Source organism: Alligator mississippiensis, chromosome 7 (assembly GCF_030867095.1).
Source record: "Alligator mississippiensis isolate rAllMis1 chromosome 7, rAllMis1, whole genome shotgun sequence".
In the NCBI taxonomy this organism is placed as follows: domain Eukaryota; kingdom Metazoa; phylum Chordata; order Crocodylia; family Alligatoridae; genus Alligator; species Alligator mississippiensis.
Genome location: NC_081830.1, coordinates 2,530,717 through 2,551,558, shown reverse-complemented (window position 1 = coordinate 2,551,558; position 20,842 = coordinate 2,530,717). Strand labels below are relative to the sequence as shown.

Genomic DNA, 20,842 nt, shown 5'->3' with positions numbered 1-20,842 from the left:
GTGCCTCATCTTGATGTTTGCTCAGCTTCTTGCTTTTCCTCTTGTTGCTATTAAAAATCAAATACAAAATGCCACACTCTGGTCTGCCAACTTGATAAAGGGAGATGGGTTCATAGTGAGATCTGAAATGAGGTGAATGAGAGCATGAAGCAAGTAAAAGGCAAACCCTCTGAGATATTGCATTTCCAATATTCATCATTATAAACATTGTTTTGTTCTGAAATAGTCTCTTTTAGGTTGTTTGGTTTTATATATATATACACATGCTCACAGATAAGGACTTTTGTGGAATTTCTTTATACTCAAAAAAATGTATTCCCAGCAATAACACTTTCCACTGACAATTTTACAGCACTTAAAGTCAGACAGTACTGGCAGTTAGTTCACGAGCTGTTTCTGACATGAGATTCCCTCCTGTTATATTTGTAACTCTGATCCTGGCCACTTTCTTGTCCTTCCTTCACAGGCCTTGCACAACACACTGAAGAGGGAAATGTCCAACCAAACCATTGTGACCGAGTTCCTTCTCCTGGGCTTTTCTGATATTCGGGAGCTCCAGATCTTACACTTCGTTATCTTTCTAGCAGCGTACTTGGCAGCCCTGATGGGGAATCTCCTCATCATCACAACTGTAACGCTTAACTATGAACTTCATTCTCCCATGTTCTTTTTCTTGATTAATTTGTCCATTGTGGACCTTGGCTCCGTCTCAGTGACTGTGCCCAAATCCATGTCTAATTCCCTATTGAACACCAGGTCCATTTCCTACTCTGGATGTGTTGTCCAAGTGTTTTGTCTCCTCTGCTTCTTGGGAGCAAATTTATCCCTTCTCACGATTATGGCATATGATCGATACGTTGCCATCTGCAAGCCACTGCATTATGGCATAATAATGAACAGGAGAGCTTGTGTCCAGATGGCTGCCTGTGCTTGGGCTGCTGGTGCCATCAACTCTGCAATGCACACCGGGAACACCTTTAGTCTCCCCTTCTGCCACTCAAATATCATCAACCAGTTCTTCTGTGAAGTGCCCCAGCTGCTCAAGCTCTCCAGCTCTGGCACATACCGCAGGGAGCTGGCAGCTCTTGCCTTCACTGTGTGTTTAGGTTTAGGCTGTTTTGTTTTCATCGTTGTGTCGTATGTTCAGATCTTCACCGCAGTGTGGAGCATCCCCTCGGAGCAGGGCCATCAGAAAGCCTTCTCCACCTGCATTCCCCACCTTATCGTGGTCTCCCTGTTTCTTTCCACTGGCATCATTGCCTACTTGAAGCCCATCTTTGACTCCTCGTCCCCCTTGGATCTCCTGGCAGCTGTTCTGTATTGTGTGGTGCCTCCGTTGATGAATCCGGTCATCTACAGCATGAGGAACAGGGAGATCCAAGCTGCCCTGAGGAAACCGCTGCAAAGGCAGATCCTCTCCAAGAACAACATGTCTATCTTTCTTTCATGACTTTGCTTTACTTATAATTTATGCATGAAATAAAAGAAAAAAATGAAGCTTTTCCATAGTATTGTATGAATCCTACATATTAAAAACAGAGGTGGAGACTGGCCTGGCACACAACGCAGACAAGAAAGCCAGGCAGTGAAAATGGAAATGGAGGCGTCCATGGGGGAGGGATAGGCTGGGGTGGGGGTTGGGGGGGAAAAGGGGATGTAGCAGCTCTGGAAAAAAATGCAGAGGTACCTGGGGAGTCAGGTGTTCGGCAGGTTGCAATGTGCCCAAATTCGACTGTGTACATTGAATCCATGCGTTTCTGTACCCGGGGGACTGATGAAGTGCAGTTCAGAGACCCAGCTCTGAGAAGTGGTTTGCACATTCAAACAAACACCTAACCTCATCACCAGCACCGACGCCAACTTCCTACAGCTGCAAACACAACACCTGCCAACTATCTCCAGTAAGTACCCCACAAACTGCACACCAGCATCTATGCAAGACAACACGAACCAGCTACCTGCGGGGGTGCATTCCTCACCAAAAAGATGCTCTGCCTCCAGTCTCTCAGGCCTGATTGTGAGAGGGAACAAATTACAAACCACTTTTCACAGCCAGGCCTATGAACTGCACTTCATCAGTCTCCCAGGTACAGAAACGCATGGACTCAATGTAGATCAGACAGTGGGGTTTTGACACGCTGCAAACTGCCAGACATCTGACTGCCTAGGTACCTCTGCACTGTACCTGTGCTGCTATATCCCCCTACCCCCCACCCTCCACCCCAGACTGTCCCTCACCCCCTGACACCTCCATTTCCATTTCCACTGACTGGCTTTCTTGCCTGCATTGCATGCCAGGCCAGCCTCTGGCTTTTTTTACTATTCCCTCCACCCAGGACCAGGAGACACATCAATTGCAGGTATTTCCTCAGCCTGACAAAGGGTTTTTCAACCTGAAAGCTGGCATCCTGGGCAGCTAAGGGAAGCACACTGGGAGCCTCACAACTGCACTGCCGCTAGCAAGCATCAGGCCTGTCAAAGATGTGACAGGTCTGGCCGTTCCCCAGCCAGGACTGTGTATGTGCATGCGTTAGCTGGAGGTTATGGCATCTCCTACCTGCCTTTCACCAGGGGATCATTGGGCATGGCATTTAAGGGGCTGCCATCCCACCAGGAGTCCCACCAGGTCTCCCTACCCTGGTAGGGGTCAGTTTTAGTGGTCATGCCCAGGACATGGGGCCTCCTCCTTCCCCATAGCCCCATCCCATACCTCCAAGTTCACCCTCTCACTGGGAACACTGGTCGGTGGACAGGACAGGTGTTCCCAGGCAACTGTGGGAGATCCAGCACCACCTGGCTGCAGCTTGCCCAGTAGGCCAAGGGGTCACGCAGCAATGGCTTCACATCCTTGGCAAGATATGCCACCACCAAGGAGTGAGCACCACCTGCCTGATGCTGGGGTCTAGTGGCTCTGGACCCCACCATAGAAGCCAGGCCCTTAGCCCATATTGGCAGCACCTGTGGTGGAGGACAAGACTGGCTCACGGATGGGGTGCTAGCATGGGCTAGTGGATCCCCCTGTTCCATGTCCCCCTGCCTCCGCCATTCTGCCTCCCCGACTTTCTTTACCAGCACCTCTGTTCACTGATTCAATGCTTGGCTGCCACGTACGGTGCCCTTCACCCTTGGGTCATACATGGCGGCCAGCGCATGGACTGTACTGGACCGCAAGGGATCAAGCCACTTCCTGATGCCTTCCTTCAGCTGCCTCACCAGTGCCTGCATGTCTGGTGACAGTGGCCTGCCCCAGCCAGGAACATGGATCTGGAAGCTCTCCATTTGGCTCTCAAATCCCCTCACTACGGTGATCACCCGACTGAAGAGGGCAGCAGCAGTGCTGAGGCTCTTGGTGACCTTGGGGAAGGGCTTTAGGACCACCAAGATCTGGGAGGTGGCCTGGATCAGGGATATTGGGATCAGTGGCCCCCTGAACAGAGCTGAATGGAAAACCATCTCATGGATGGCGTCTGTTGCTCCACCAGCCTCTCAAACATCAGGTATGTGCAGCAAAACAGGATTTCCCAGGTACACATATCATGCTGGGCAGGTTACTAGGGTGAGGAGGGATATGCAACTATCTAGAAAAAAATATATGAAATTCTATATAATACTGTTTATGGAGTAATGAGATGCCACAGAAAAAGGAAGCCTTTCACTACCCACAGAGATATAGCAACACCAAAGAATGGACTCCAAAATGGTATCTCACTGATATCAAAGCCCAGATGCACCAGGGATTTGTGCATTGCTACAGAAAAGAAACAACTAGCCGGTGCTGGAGGAGGACCTGGCTATCTTTAAGGCCAAGTGTTTAGTGGCTAGGGCATTTTTTGAGAGAATGGGAGACCCAGATTATAGCCCATCCCAAGACACAACACACTTTAGGAATTAACCTGCCTCTTTTCATACTCTTCCCTTAAAAATGATACCCCCCTCCTTCACTTCCTACCCAGGCAGCCAAGAGGGAGATATGTAGGGTCAGAGCAAGCCAAGGGGTATGTGGCTGTGTGAGATGTGTATGCTTCCTTCCCCCTCACCAAAAGGGGACCTTTGGATCTAGCCTTGGGCATTACTTCAAGTGGGCAGAAACGTCTCCACTTTTCTTTCTTCCTTCCCCTTCCCCCAGTCCCCAATTGAACAGGAAAATAGGAAAAGAGCCAGCTGCAAGAAGAAGCCTGGAAAGAGGCCTGGGCAGTCAGGACTAGCAAGTGGAACTGTCTAGTTTGTGATACCCAGACATACAGACTACGTGGTAGTACTCTTTTCCTGCCTTACAGCAATTCATAAATACCATAGAACATGCAACATGAGATCAAAATATTACTTTTGTAGCATGATGTTTTATCCTGAATAAAAATTGTGCCCCTTTGTTTTCCCAAAAAAAACAAATGGCCAATTTTAGGAGGTGCCAGGGTCTTAACTGAGTCATGGCCAAAATGGTAAAATTGTAATGCATGTAACAACATTAAGTAAACAGGATGATTTGTCAGATAGATGTTGGAATTTTTTTGACTGTCCCATCCACTCCACTCCTTTCATAATTGGTTGTTTTTGTTTTTGTTTTTTATGGCAGTCACATACATCTCAAAATGCTCTCTCACTGTTTTACATGTGGGGCACAGAATGGGACAGGTGAGAAATTGCAAAGCTCCTCAAGTCTCAGATAGTCAAAAGTATTTAGGGAGCTAATTTCTGATTTCCCCCCAAATTAGGAGACTAAATACTTTTGACCACCTTGGCCTAAAGCAGTGGTTTTCAGTTTTTCATATGTAGATCCCTAAACCATTTCAAATGGATGTGCTGACCCCTTAGAAAATTTTGAATGGAGGTGCAGACCCCTTTGAATTGTAAGTATAAGTATTCACGTACTTTTGATTGATCATAGTCATCTTTAACAGGTTCCTTAGACCCCCAGGGGTCTGCAGACCACAGGCTTAAAGCTAGAGTTTTAAAGGATTGAATTATGGTTGAATTATCAAAAGTGACTTAGGACCAGATTTTAAAGATAGGTCGGCACGTAAAGGTGCCAATGGGGGTCGGAGGCACCTCAAGTGAGGTGCCTGACTCCAGTCTGAATGAATAGAAATAGAAGCTTGAGAGCTGTTAGGCCATGAGAAAATCTCAGTTTAAATGTCTCAATTTGTGCTAGTGATGCAGAGCTGTAGACCTGATGTTGCTGGGAATGTGCAAGAAGCAAGTGATTTTCTTGGTCTGTAGTTACTTCTCATACCTTCCCTTTGCTCCACGGGTTGATTAACACCTTCCCCTTTTTAAGAGACTACCTCCTTTACCTTATGGGGTTCAATGAAAGTAATTGCCTTACTTCACATTTAGTTTGGCTGTGTCTGTTTTTGAGAAAAGGCACTTTGTGCTCAAAATCTTGTCTAATACCTCTCCCAACTATGCAGTTGGTGCAAAAAAAGATAAAACCAAACAAAGTTTTATTCTGATTTTTCCCCCCAAGGATTGTTGGGCAACACTAAAGCCCAAAGACCCCTGTGAGATGCCCAGCATACCTGCCTGTGAGGCCATTTAATTAATAGGAATTTCTACAGCTTCACTCAGATGTCTGAATGTGAGAACATGGGCTCAAGTGATTTGGCTAAAATCACTAAGAAATTCAGCAGTAGTTTCATAGGCAGAGAGAGAAAAATTTGGTGGGAGGGGGCTGGGCATAAGTACATGCCCCCCACCCCGCTCTCAGGCAGGAAAGTCTGCAGGGGAAGGAGTGGAGCAATGGCCGGGGGGGGGATAGGGAGTGGGGCTGGGGCTGGGACCAAGCAGGGATCGGGAAGGAGTGAAGCCCAGTAGGGCCCGGGATCAGGATTGGGGCTGGGGCCCACTGTGCCCATGTTCCCCCTGTGCCAATGAATCTGCTGCCCCTTGGCCCCACACCAGCCACAGCTGCCTCCCTGCACTAGCCCCAGCCCCTCAGCACCCAGGTGGGGCCCAGAGCTAGGGACCGAATTGGGGCCAACCTCGGCTGCACCACCGGGCTGGAGGGGATGAAGCCCTTGGGACCCCAGCACCCACCCTGAGTCAAAAGAGGATGGTGTATCCCTGGCCCCAGCCCGCAGTGGCAGCCTGCCCTACCCCATCCAGATCTGGGGCCATAGACCCCCCATGCCTCCCGGGGTGCACGTTCCAGCAGGAGCCGCACCCCCTGGATGAGCCATTCACAGCTCAGTCCTGTGCCCCGTCAGCTGTGCAGCGCCTGCCCCAGCCCCAGCCCCACTTCCTTCCCGCCCCTTCTGCAGCTGCCAGAAGCCCTCACCTGGGCTGCTTTGTGGCCCTACTGCTGCCCATGTTTGGAGGTCTAAACCCCATTACCGCCCCCCACCTTCCACCGCCTATGGGTAGTTTCCTCATTGTGTGCAACTGTTGTTGTTATTACTATTAGCATTGAGTACTACTATTACTATTATTAAATCTGAATTTACAAGTATGTAACCAAGACTAGAAGACCCAGTCCTGCCCCAGTTCTGGCCTGTCCAGCCAGCCGAAGGAGGCAGGAACTCCAGAACAATAGTGAAGCTCCATGGATGCCAGGTCTGGCCTACCAAGAACCAAGCTGGGCAGGTCTGCAAGATTTGCCAGGGCTGTGCACAATGTCACTGCTGGAGTAATGGCAGTTCACAAATGAGCAAGATCTGTGTGTCCGTGTATCAGAGTTTCCATGGTGGAGGAAATAAGCTGAGTTTGGTGTATTCATATATGTAACCATATGTGTTTAGATGTGCATTTATGTGTTTCAAGTCTTCCTTGTGTTGGAGAGAAATCAGCTTGTTGTGTTGTATAATAGGGAAAAAGCTCCCCTGTGCTTCTGAGGCTGAGCTTTATACTCTATGGGTGCATCTACACATGAAATTAATTTGACACAATAAATGCTGGCAGTTTGCTCTTGGGTACAACATTTACACATTTGCCTTGGAGCACAGCCTGTTGAGCTGGGGCAAAGCAGCCCTGGCTGGCAAAGGGCTCCGGGGGTCAGCCTGGGGCTGCAACCCAGCTCAACATGTTGTGGAGGGACTGGCCAGGTCATGAGGGTGCTCCAGGACAGGGCTAGTTAACAGGCAGCCCTGCACTGTAACACCCTCACGCCCCAGCCAGCCCCGTCAGCATCTACATGTGTATTGAAGTGGAGTGACTCCTCTATAGGATAGTACTCATGTCTGGCAGTACTATCCTACAGTGGAGTTAAGGAGTTTACTTTGACCTAATAGCACAACACACGTAGACATTGACAGTTTACTTCAGAGCTAATTAGTCTGCTCCGCAGTAAATGCCTTGTATAGACATGCCCTGTGTGTATGCGTGTATGTGTATATGTGTGTGTGTTGCCGCTGCTTGCACCTGAAATAAATTATATCAGTTATATAACGCTGTGTGTGTGTATACATATTCCTATGTGCACCCAATTCTATTCTGCTGGGGGTAACACGGCCAGATGTGCATTTGTTTCAGGGTACCCAAGAATATGCATGTTATGTCCCTTCAGCATCCTGCTGGAGAAAATCCTGGTGATCTTCAAAAAGCATCTAGATGCCCACCTTGCTGGGGTCATCTGACCCCAGAAGTCTTTCCTAGATGTGCACGGGGGCTGGACCTGATGATCGGTAAGGTCCCTTCTAGCCCCTAACAACTATGAAAAATGGGATCTTGTATGTGCGCTGTGCATGCATGTGTGTGTCTGCTGCCCTCTGTTAGTGGACAATGTCCAGCTGCATGTGGGTGTGTCACATGAGCACCTAGGTAGAGATGCTGAGCCTATTCAGGATGCGCATGTAGGTGACCGCCTCTCTGGAAGGAATCATATTATTCACGATGTGTGATCGAGTGTGCATTGCCTCCTTCTGGAAGGACTGATGCTGCATTTGTAGTACTGTGTGGGCATGCACTGTCATTTCCTGGAGGGAATGATACTGCTCACTATGTATATGGGGGTGGGGAACAGACATTCATCCTGACCCATGAGGGATGAAGAAAGTTTAGTCTAGCCTCAGTCCTGGCTGAGGAGGGCAGCTCCACACAGGCTGGGTATTAGCTGCAACTCTGTCTCTCTGCTCCCCTAGTGTGACCTGCAGACATGCCTGCTATTCCAGGCCTCACATTACAGGCAGACATGGTAACTCCACTCTTGAAGTGGCCCAGCACAGCACTTATTAGACCAGACCAGAGTGGGGGATGGGGGGGTGGAAATGGGGAGTACAGTCTGGGTCCAGGTGAAATATCAGTCATGTGTCCAAGGCAGGTAACATAAGAGAGAGATGTGACTCCTTATTAAAACGCATTAACACAAATGGGAATTGCGTCCAGGACAGGTAGTTGCTGGTGGCTGCTAACCAAGCTGCAACAAGGACCGGGCTTCTGACATTTGGGATGCACAGATTTCAGAAAAAACTGGGCAGGAAAAATCCAGTCGTAAGGTAGTAGAGTGGGCAGAGCAGGACTGAAGGGGATTGTCAAGGCTGGAAAGGCTTGGGGCTAGGCAGAGTAAATGTGGTAAAGTCAGGAATAAGAGATGTTCTTAGAGCTGGTGATGGGAGAGCCCAGGTCCGGGGAGGAAGAGGGGCTGCAGGTCAGGGGTAAGTAAAATTGCCAGAGCTGTGCGGGGAGAGGGCCTAGGAGTTTTATAGCAGGCTCTGTAGGTTATGTTTAATGCACACTGGCAGAGCTATGTGTGTATGTGCATGCACAATTGTTTGGGAGCGCAGCGTTTGGTAACAGGGAGGCCTACAGGTCATGCATGTGGCTCCTGGGCCTATATTTATGTCTGGCAGGGTGGCATCTTACAGACCAACTGGTTATATTCCACTGAAGGCTGGAATCCAAGCAGTGTTTTTCGAACGTGACACCTGGGCCTGCCCACCTGTGCCAACCTCCTGGGAACCTGGGCTGCGTTTGTGTGTCGGTGGCACTGCGCCCTGCCCCTCACGTTCCTCGCAGACTGTATGAATGGGATTCGTTCACAAAATTAATGAATGAAGACATCACCCTTCCCAGGAACTGGCGATCACGGCTTGACCCATATTACCTTACCCATCAGGGGGCAACTTGACATGCGAGCTGTTCATTTCCTTCCTTCTCAAACTTTAATCTCTACTCCCTGACTTGCTTTTCATACCAGCCCCAGAAGACTTCCTCAGACCTGCATTTCCCAAATTACTTCTTATTCTAACGACTCCCAGTGGGACCCATCAAGAACAGTCGATAGCTTTGTTTCTGTCACAGCCCTTAATGCCCAGAGATTTGCCAGATCTCCCTGCAGTGTCCCTGGCTCCTCGTCCCAGCACAGTATTCCTTGGAGCGCCCATTAAAGCCAATGATGTTATAATGATGGATGTGGGCTCCTACAATTCTTGGGAGCAGCAGATCCTTCACCGCTAATTAGAGAGATTTCTTTTCAGAAGGTGTGCTGCTGAGAGAGTTGTTGTTAATGATTATTGGAACTTTTTTTTTAAGTGAAAATTTTATTAGTTTTATCCAAATGAAAAAGTAAAATTAACAAGTTTCAAATGAAATGGATGAGAGAGCTTTCCAAGTAGGGGTCTGTCACTCCAGATCTTTGATTAGATGGATAGAAACAGATGCAACCTGTTGGCCAATATGTTCTTGCCACTTCCCTTGACCAGTCACGAGGGGCTAGGAGTCTTTGCTTGATCTTTAACCACTACCACTACCATAGCCATCCATAGAAGAGGGTTACAGTTGCACTGCAAAACCTGGTTAGGTTCATTTCCCATTTGCTTTGTCTCTAAACAATTAGCTATACAGTCATGAAAAATATTCTTTAGAACTAACAAAACGAGCCAACAATATTTAAAAAATGAATGCAGTGCTCCTGACATTGAAAGTAGCTGCTCTGCAGCCCCTGCCCAATGAAGTTCACTATGCATAAAGAATGTGTTCATAGGTCTTGGGTGTAGAGACACAGAGAGAGAGACAGAGATAGAGAAAGACAAAAAGGGTTTTGTTTTGTTTTTTTACATCATTGCAGAATATTAATAACAAAAAGTGATGGCCCTCCCAGGGAGCCAAGAATGAAATACTTGTCAGTAATAAAAACACTCATTTGACCAAACACTGAAACCTGTATAGAAACCACTTGAATATAGAGAATACAGAATTCTTCAGTATCTGCTTAATGAACTTGAACTGCACAAGAGAAGTGCTTGTTAGTGTTCAGAAGATCTATCTATCTATCATTCTTTCTTTCTTTTTCTTTCTCTCTTTTGCTTCCTGGTCTGGGCACATTTGGATCTAAACACTTACCTTTGTAACAAAATGTGGACTAGTTTGTGTCACGCTGGGCCACTGAAGAAGCGCTCTGCAACCTAAGTGGTGCACAGAGGTGCCCATGGCCAAGACCCCATGCAGCAGCGCCCACTGGAAGCCACCGGTTCTCTTGGTGATGGGTAGCCTGCACAGGGTGAGCCTGGATGTGTTGGCTTACCCTGCTCTTGTTGTCACTAGGCATCACTTCCAAGTCACGTCAGGCTATTTTTAATACAATCTCTGCTGCAGTCAGGGCAGGCAGCAAAGACAGGGATGTGGCACACTTTGATCGTGCATGTGAACAGTGCCTTCCCAGACAGGATCTCAAGGCAGATCACCTGAGTTGTAGCGGGGCACAGGGAGGGACAGCAGAGCGCCAGGCCTGCCACTCCCATTGCTGTCCACCCCAGGAGAAACAGGCAGTGATAGAGGTGGTCTGTCTAGTGAGCTGCCACTGGGGAGGACTTGTGGTGTGCAGAGGTGGGCTTCTAGTAGGGAGGAAGGAGCAGAGGCACCTGTTGCTTTTAGGCAGAATTTGGGGTGCGTTGGACCCTCCACTGCAGCTCTCTTACTCCCTACCTCTGGCCTGCTTGTGAGAGGTGATAAGACATCCCCAGAGTGGTTTTACTGTCTCATTTCTAGGCTGTCTCTCAGAAGTGCTCTTAAGGCTACTAGGAAAGTGGTATAAGCATACACACCATTATAATAACTATGGTGTAAGTTCCTACATAAAATAGAAGAGAATGTGGCTCCATTAGGTGTGCGATGGGTGTGACCCAGTGGTTCTCAGCCCCTACTGTGTGTGTGCAGCTGCCCACTGATAGCTGCTCATCCTTTGCAATTTATATCTATGCCTTAAGTCATGAAGGTTATCACACTGCCTCACAGTGGCTGTTACAAGCCATTTCCCTTGAGGAAATGGTTACCTCTGACTAGACATGGACACACAACACCTTCACCAGTGTAATTACCACTGCTATGTATTATGACAGCTTGTCCCTGCAGTATTCCTACACAAGATTCAAACAAGTTCCACAAATGTAGGGCTGTACATCTTGTGGTTTCTTGTCTACACCAGCATAAGGCAGGTGACTCTGATTGATGCATCATATATGTTTGATCCTCATAAAAATACATCTTTCTAGGACACTGCTACAGGGGTATATGGTAGCACAGAGTGCTAGGCAGAAAGAAGTTAAAAGCTTTTACAGAGCTATGGTTTAATACAGTAGTTTCCAAACTGTGGTGCATGTACCACTGATAGTACAAATGGACATGCGGGTTAGATTTTCACCTGAACAAGTCTTATTGTATTTAGTCTAGAGTACAGCAGGGGTATCCCCTGCCCCCAGCACCTTTTATTTGTGCTGTTGAGATGCTTGTGCAGAGACTGAAGTGGGAGGGACACAGTCATTAAGAGGGTTCATAGATTTCATAGGTTTCTAGGGTCAGAAGGGACCTTGTAGATCATCAAGTCCGACCCCCTGCTCTAGGCAGGAAAGAGCATGGAGGTTGAATAACCCCAGCTAGGTGCCTGTCTAATCTTTTCTTGAACACCTCCAAGGTAGGGGAAAGCACCACCTCCCTTGCAAGCCCATTCCATATTTTGTCAACCCATAAAGAATTTCTTCCTGATGTCCAATCTAAATCTACTCTCCTTTAGTATGTGGCCGTTATTCCTAGTAACCCCCAGGGTCCCAGTGCCAGGTGGATGAGAGTAAGAAGTGAACGAAGTATTGTATATGGACGATATCAATGTCACGGTAAGAGACAGATTGTGCCATACCACTTGTTCTTTGGAACAAGTCTGGAACAGGCCTGGCCATGCCCCCGCACCTGGTGCTGCAGTAGCAAGGGGGCGGCACCTGGTGGACCCCAGCTTGGGTCCATGCTAGTGGGACAGGGAGGAATTAAACCCCCTTCCTGGCCAGGTCACTCCAGGCTACTGCTGGGCTGGCCAGGCCCCTCCCACTGGAGCAGCAAGGGAGAAATGCCTGGCAGGTCCATGCTGGTGGGACAGGGGAGGGAGAAGTGGAATAAAACTCTTCCCTGCTCCCTTCCAGGGCCAGCGTCTGGCCAGGCCCCCACCCCTACCTATCCCTGCTCTGGCTGGGGAGCAAAGGGGCAGGGCCAGCCCTGCTTGGCTGGAGCAGAGAGCACAATTCAGCCCAGAGAGCATGCTGGGATGCTGGGGGATTCTGGTTTAACTTAACCAGGAAGAGGTCTGGGACAGAAATTGCATAAACCCGTTTGAGCTCCATCAGTTAAGTCTGATACTGCATTCAACCAGGTTTATCTCAAACTGGTTTGGGCCATTTTGAACCTGGCTTATGTGCACTGCACTTATGTTCTGTTACAGGTTTAAACCAGTTTGTGTGTAACTTAGGTCCTTAGCCCTCAACATTATTTCCAAATCACAGATTTCTTTATCTTTTTACCGTGCTTGATATTTACTCAGTAGTTGGACTGAATGTTTAAAGGAGCCTCAGTTACTTATAACTATATGAGCCAGTAGTTACACTGTCTTCCAGTTCTTTGACAGATAGGAAGGTGACAGCTGTGGGTAACCAGAGCACTTGCTACCTAGAGAGTACTTATGACAATGGATCAGATTTCCAGGGGAGCTGAAGGGAGATCATAACACAATCAGACACTTTTCCTTAATAGAGTCCAGAAAACTTTAAGAAAATGAAGCCAGCACCATTAACTCTAGCTTTTGGATGGCAAAAATAGGTACAGAGAACTGGAGCACCTTGGCCAGGTCACAGACTTCCTCTGAGATAGGCTTGGAAATGGAGCCAGGTCTACAGGACCCCACCTCCCCAGGCGTGACACCCTATTTTCTAGCACATTGAGGTCATAGTGACTTCTGAGAATAAGGGATATCAGCACTTGGACAGTAAAAATGTCATCAGACACTATATTATTTATCTACTGACAGCAACATTTTGAGAGAATGAGTCATGCCGCACTGACCACTTTTCTCACAGCATCCTTCACCTCTTTGTTCCTCAAAGCATAGATAAAGGGGTTCAGCACCGGAGTGACAATAGTGTTTAGTACATGGACAGTTTTGGTCAAATCAAGTGATTCCTTTATGGAAGGCTTGACATGCAGGAAAATGGTGGAGCCATACCAGATAATCACGACAATCAGATGAGAAGAACAAGTAGAAAAGGTCTTTTGGCGCCCTTTGGCTGATGGGATGCTCAATATGGTGGAGATGATGTAAATGTAGGATACCAGAGTTATTGCGCATGAGCCCAGGATGACAATGAATGAGATGATGAAGGCCACCAGCTCCACTGACTGTGTGTCGGTGCAGGAGAGAACTATCCATGGGGCTATGTCACAAAAGAAATGATTAATGCTATTACGTCCACAGAAGGACAGACTGGAGATCAAATATGCTGGGGCAGAAATAGCTACAAAGCCACAGAGCCAAGAGCCAAGAGCCAGCTGAGCAGACATGGTGCCATTCATAATGGAGCTATAGTGCAGTGGGTAGCATATGGCCAAATACCGGTCATAGGCCATGACAGCCAGGAGGAAATATTCTGTACAGCCCAGGGAGAAAACAAAGTACATCTGTAGGAGGCAGCTAAGGAAGGAGATTGCCTGACTTTTCTCCAAGAGGACTGCCAGGACTTTAGGGACACAAGCTGTTGTGTACCATATTTCCAGGAAAGAGAGGTTGCAGAGAAACCAGTACATGGGTGTGTGTAGTTGTGGGTGAGTTCTCACTAAGAGTATGATGGAGGCATTTGCTGTCACTGTCAGGATGTACATGAAGAGGAAGAGCATGAAGAGGGAGACCTGGAAATAACAATTGCCAGCGAATCCTTGGAGGATGAAAATGTACGGACTGCTCTGGTTCCCTCTGTCTGCATTGGCTGTAAAATTCATCTGTCAAGTCACAAGACACAGTCAGGGCACTATACCAATAAAGTACCCCACAATATTAAATAGTACAAAGAAGATAAATTAGGGATAGCTGCTCTTTCCCATAAAATGTTTGAATTAAAAATAATATAAACTATGTTATGATGATGATTATGATGATGTCTATGATGCTGTTTATTATGGTGATGATGATGATGATGATGATGTAATCACCCTGTGGAATGCATCACTACCAGTTATTAAAAGAACCCAGCCCTTGGCAGAATTTAAAGGAAAAGAAAATGATATAGGTAATGAGAATATCTGTAGAAACTTATTTTTGAATTTTTATACATATTTTATGTTAATTATTATCAAGGAAAGCCAAGAGAAAAGTGATGTATCCAGTTAGAAGAAAAAGGAGGAGAGACATGAAGAGAAATAGATGAAAAGACAGAATGAAAGAAAGAAATGCATGTAGAGAAAGACAAAGAATCCAAGAGAGGAATATTGACACATACACTAAGATAGAAATCAAGATAAAAAGACCACACAAAAACAAGAGCGGTATGACCAGGGATAGATGACGAGAAAGGCAGGGAGGGCTGTACAGGGCTAAAGAAAACAAAAAGCGAAAGACAGAAACTGATAAGAGGGGGTGGGTGAACAGAGACAACAGAAAGGAAGATAACAGCAAGAAATGAAATTTGGTACACAGATAGTTGTATAGACAAGTAGAAAGATGGAATCAGTGGATGTTAACTGAGATTTCTCTATTCAAATCAGATTTAATTGCAAGGCAGTTAAAAGCTGAGTATCTTAACACAAGGTCACAAAGATGAATGTGGAGGACCCACGGGAAGCTCTCTCAGATATGTTCTCTGAACAGCCCAATATCTCGTAAGCTGAAGTACCTGACACTTACCTTTGGAATAAGGACAGGCCCTTTCATGACTCCGACGTGCTTCTTTCCTTTATGTCCTTGAGCCCCGGGGAAGAATCTCTGGGGTGACTGCGAATACTGTGTGAATGTGAGGACGTCCAATCAATTTGTAGCTAAGCAAATACACTTTCATTCCACTTTGCTTGGAGCTCTGAAAGCTCTGAAGTCAGAATTTTTTTATTGTATCTCACCATCTAAGTTGATGAACAGAGACTGTGCTTGTCCTAAGAGAAACTGTATTTTCCTGGGACAAAGTGCATGCGTACGGCCATCCATTTCCCATGTCCCAAGGCAAAGCCCAAAAAACAGATCCAGGACAAGAGGCAGTAACAGCTTCTTCTGGGGTATTGCAAAGTGTATCTCAGGGCATCATCCTATGGCAAGTCCCCAGTTGGTCCTCCAGGAACCAATTCTACCCCAATCCCAGGCCATCATCAACTTGGGGCAGCTGCAGTAGGCCTGGTGTTAGACCCGACGGCCCAAAAGTAACAGGGCCCAGGCAGTTTTGCCCACCTATTAATTGCACTGAATGGTGAATTTGCCAGCCATTTCGTGTTCACCAGACACTTAAGGTTAGCATCAGAGTCAGGTCCATCTGAACAACCATGGACCCATCCACCCACCAGGAAGATCTACTCATTGAGGGACCTGCCCACCCATCCAATCGTTCATCCACTGAGTCAAGGTCCACTTTGGACACCCCTCTATTCATCCACTCATCCACTGATCCATCAGCAATGGCCCCACCATTATTGCCCAGCTGAACCATGGTTGGGCTTATTGTTTCTGCAAGTGCCAGGTACTGAGGCAATGATTCATGAAAACATGCCATGCCAACTGTGTTTCCATTACATGCACGGTGATGTGTACCAGACCCACAGCCTCACAGGTATGGCATAATGCATGCCCAGACACACAGTGGACAGACTGTACATAATCCCCAAAAGTGACATGGAGTTTGATGCTGCCTTAGTCAAAAGCTTGTAGCCCTCCCAGATGGTCACAGTGACAACCCAGGAGATGTGCCATTTCAAGGACTCAAAGGCCTTCATGGACAACAGGCTCCAAGAAAGTTTCATTGCTTTATTTCCAGGCTATATAGAGAAGCAAGTGTCTCGTGTGCATTTAAGAGTTGTGTTTTCGGGAGTACCCTGAAAGTGGTACAGACATACCCTTTGTGCTATTTGAAAATTACAGCCCCAGATTTCTTCACCTACCAAATGGGCTTACCCTTGAATTCCTTGAATACGAGGTGATGGTTGAAGTGGTGTAAAAGAGAGGAGGCCAGAACGTGTATTTCTTAGCTTGTGGTCAATCTGGTATTCTCATTTCATGAATGAGAAGAGATAAGGAGAAGCATGGCACTTTATACCCCTAGGAAAGTGGGTACTTTTTGTCTGCTATCTTGTTTGCATATCATAGTAATATATACCACTTTTCCTCTATAGGTCTCTAAGCACCTTACATTCCCATGGGGGACTTCAAACCCCTAGACATCTGCTGGGAGGGCAATACAGCAGTGCACAGGCAATCCAGGAAGTTTTTGGAGCGTGCGCAACTTGCTACTGCAAGAGTTGGAGAGGCCAACTAGGGGCCATGCTCTTTTTGACCCGCTGGTCACAAACAGGGAAGAATTGGTGGGGAATGTAGTAGCAGATGGCAACTTGGGTAGCAGCAACCACGAGATGATTGAATTCAGGATCCTGAGGAAAGGAAAGGAGAAGAACAGCACATTAAGGCCCCTAAACTTGAGAAACATAGACTTTGACTGCCTCGGGGAACTGATGGGCAGGATCTCCTGGGAGGCCAGTCCAAGGGGAAAAAGGAGTTCAGGAGAGCTGGCTGTATTTTAAAGAAACCTTATTGAGGGTGCAGGAACAAACCATCCAGGTGCACAAGGAGACTAGCAAGTATGGCAGAAGACCAGCTTGGCTTAGCAGAGAACTATTTGGTGAGCTAAGATGCAAAAAGAAGCTTATAAGATGTGGAAATGTGGACAAATGACTAAAAATGTGGACAAGTGACTTCTTGCTCTTCAGCAACAAGAAGTCAAACAGGTCTTCCTGCTCCTGCTGAGCTACCACAGCCTTCCACTCATACCAAAATATTTGCACGGGTGTCTCATCCACACGCAGTGCAGACCACATAGCTTCTTAGTCAGTCACACTCATCTCTCTCCTTCCCTCCTAGCCTTTCCCAAACAACCCAACCAGATGTCCCGCAGATTTATCATGCTCTGATGCATCTCAGCCCCACCTACATCTAAAGTCACTATCATTACCTGGGGACTCAGGGATGCTGGTTCAGGATCAACTCTCCTTGACTTGACAGGCTCTTGGGCACTTCCCTTCAGAGGAAAGCAACACAATGTGGGGCTCCAGCTCCTTTAACCCTCCATTCAACCAAGCAGCAATTCTGGGCCACCTCTCTAGCCCAAGAAACTCCTCCCCTTCCTCCATGACCCCCGAGACTGTAATGGCAGGGGAGTGTGCAAACTTTCTGGGATCACACCACTCCTTTCTTCCTCCCTGATTTCACTCTTACCCTACCCATCATCTTCACAGCACTTGGATTTCTCTACAAGGACTGTAAACAGCATTTATTTGTCTATAGTGTTTAACAAACCTTTGATTGGTTCATAATAAAAACTGATTTTGGTTTATAAAGAAGCACGAGAATGGTACTCAACTTATGGTTTGGCTTATGACCATGGTGCCTTCATCTCACCACACAGTACAGCACCAGGGTTGACTATGTTCTCCCTCACAGGAATGCCCTAAGGGCCACGCGATTCCAGAGCCTTAGTCTGTGGGTTGTGGTACTGCCTGGGGAGCCTGTGCAGCCCATGCCCTGGGAACATCTGGTTTCTTGGCTCACACATGATATGAGTGCTCATAATCATCCAGGAACATCCTTCAGTGCTCCCCACTATGGCTTAACATGCCTACTATGTAATTTCTTCTCCCAGAACAGCTGTTCAGATCATCAGTGAATTGCTTCAGATGTCTGCCATAAAGATTCATAAGTCAGGGGAGGAGCATGTATGTTGTGTACTCAAGAAGAAGACAATATCCATTCCTTCCACTTTTATGTTGGTACTGGCACATGCTAACACTCTCCATATTAACAATCAGCACCAGCCTGGTGTATGTGAAGACTTTAGTGCAATGAACTTTGTCTGAACACCTTATGGTTGCTTGTGTGACTTGCCTCCAGGCCTTCGTGATAGTCTGCAGCAGGATGGAGAATAAACTTTTGACGCGAGTGTGTAAGACCCTATAGTTCATCAGATGCAGGATGGGAGGGTGGGTGCCAATGATGGGTCTACTTCAGATTAGGAAATTCATCCCCGGTATGATCCCCCTGGAGGACATGCAGATCCAGCACCCTCTGAATGGCACAGCTTACCTCCTCTTTGGGTGATGTGGTCATGGATTCGTCCACCGTTTCCTAACAGACGAGAGTCTATCAAGATGCCAGTGTCACACTTACGTTGGGGGCATGGTCCTAAAGTGGTGAAAATAGCTCAGTACAGCTCTCCAGGGAGGTGGCCATACTCAACCTGAACATCTGTTACCATTGCCTATCCCCCCCGGCCTCCAGCAGTATCCACTCCCACCAGTTCCTGTAAAGCCTCTGTTCCTGCCATTGCAGGACTAGATCCCCTCGCAGAAGACACATGGGGTCAACTACTCAGAAGGCTTGGATGTTGCCACACACTACTTCCTGAAAGCCTCTGCAGGATAGCGGTCAACACGCCTAGAAGCAGGCTGGGATTCTTGCTCTCTGGTCCCCTATATGTGGAGCACCTAAATAGTTTCCCCTCCCACACAGTAAGAAGCACTTCAGTTGGGAAGGTACAAAAGCACTTCAGAGAAATGCAGGATCCAAAGTGATTCACATGTAGAGTTGTCCAGATCCGACATTATTCTTTGGCCTGTAGGAATGTTCTATCAAGGCAGTGAATTTTTATCAGATTTAACTAAATTAAACATGGTCACATGTTAAAATGTATTTGTTACGTATCTGTTTTAGTTCTTCATCTCTGCTTTATGAGCAAGCCTGGAATTGTACATATAGCCCATGGGAGGTTTCGTCCTTCAAAATGGTAGACTGAGTCTAAAGTTCTGGTAAGTTGCCGCGGTCATCATTACTTCATATCCAGTGACACTACACCGGTCCTAAGGAGAAGAGAGGTTTTTTTTTTCTCTCTTCTTATTTGTTATTCATTTCATTCTGTCTCGCTCTCTTGCGCCACCCCCTCTCCCTCCCCTTGGAGGTTATTTAATCAGATCTATTAATATTATGTCTTTGCCTGCACAATAATATAACAAGACCATTGGCAGAAGTGTCTGGAGTATTATCACCTTCTCAAAAACAAGATAAATAATGATGCCAGGGATGTCATCGTATCATACTTGTAATGTAGAAGTGGTTAAAAGCCTTCCTGAAGTACCACAGGATCTTTCTGTGTAGATGGAAGTCCCTGAAGCGGGAGAAACGATACATCTGAAATGCATCGGCATAGAGAGTTAGTTAGCCACAGAAGCTATTCTTTTCTCTCCAGAATTATGATGGAAGGGACCACACCAAGGATTCAAGCTTTTCTTCACTTTTGTAAGGTAAAGCAATACATTTCTCTCTTTTTTCCTAATCTGACCCATATTCCAAAACTCAGAGAAGAAGAATAAATGAAATCACCTGAATATTTCATTACTCATATAGACTAATAAATACAAAACATAATAAGAAAATGAGGCATTTTTTCTGTCTATATGGTAATATTAATCCTTCCGTTTCTATTTCCTAGTGCATTAACTCCAGTAATGTGCTTCTGTGATAAACTACGTTACTTGTTGGTAGTATTTCTAGGTTAGGTGTCTTTACGTTACAATAATTACTAGTTAATTCCTAGTCTACAGACCGCCTTCACCCCATCTCCAGTGAAATGGCCACTTGTGTCTGAGTCTATAACCTTCAGAAATTCCCATCTACCAAGTACACTTACTAGTTACTGAGTTGTTTTCTGTATTTTGTGGGAAAAGCTTCAACCCGGGAGGACAATCTACAACCACAAGCAAATATTTGTTGCCTCGAGGTAAGAGGAAAAGTCCCCAGTGGAAACAGCTTGCTTAACTTTCCAGGGGCCCAGAGGGTCTGTCTCATGAAAGACTATTTCTGCCTCATAATTTAGGATTATTTTAAATCCTGACAAAAAAAATAATAATAATCTTTAAGATTCTCTTTCCACTTTGGACACAAATCTCATTCACCTGCCCTCTTTTTTTCCTTCAATTATGGGTGGTCCATAGTGCCTGACTGTGTAGCTATGGCAAGAATGCCTTTATCCTTGCCCTGGGAATTACCCCAACCTTGTAATGATTTGGGCATGCTAAAGGGCTGTCATGGTTTCACTGCAAATGTTTTGGCTCAACTAGACTGTGGTGTTTCAAGGTCGCCCAGTAACGTCATTACTTTAGCTTGGCACTTTGTAACAGCCTGCAGGTCAGTGCCATCAGTTTATCATATGTTTTGGTTCTTTTGGGGGATTTACCTGTGCCTGAGGGTGAACCAGGAAGGAGCGGGGCAATGACACAGATGGCCCCATCCCCAGACCACCTGGCCATTGAAGCAGCACTACTGACAGTGCCCTGTGTGCCATGCCCATCTCTGCCTTTTACACTCGTGTGAAGAAGCAGTGCAATGACTGTTCTACACGCCGCTCTCGCAATTCTTCCTAAA

At 46.7% G+C, this 20,842-nt stretch overlaps 2 protein-coding genes across 2 annotated transcripts; one reads left to right on the top strand and one right to left on the bottom strand.

The window, feature by feature from the left end:
• Positions 1 to 838: 838 nt before the first annotated feature.
• On the top strand, positions 839 to 1,357 carry LOC132251616 (olfactory receptor 14A16-like; the record flags this gene model as incomplete). The annotated part of the gene is made up of 1 exon (XM_059731580.1): positions 839 to 1,357. A coding segment is annotated over exon 1 (519 nt), but the record flags the coding sequence as incomplete, so codon positions are not given.
• An 11,879-nt stretch (positions 1,358 to 13,236) lies between these two features.
• On the bottom strand, positions 13,237 to 14,181 carry LOC132251483 (olfactory receptor 6F1-like). Its single transcript, XM_059731315.1, has one exon. It carries the CDS (start codon positions 14,179 to 14,181, stop codon positions 13,237 to 13,239), a length of 945 nt encoding a protein of 314 aa, XP_059587298.1.
• Between the last annotated feature and the right edge of the window lie 6,661 nt (positions 14,182 to 20,842).

Excerpts from the sequence above, each read along its gene's own strand:
- LOC132251483 (XM_059731315.1), bottom strand. The coding sequence starts at position 14,181 with ATGAATTTTACAGCCAATGCAGACAGAGGGAACCAGAGCAGTCCGTAC.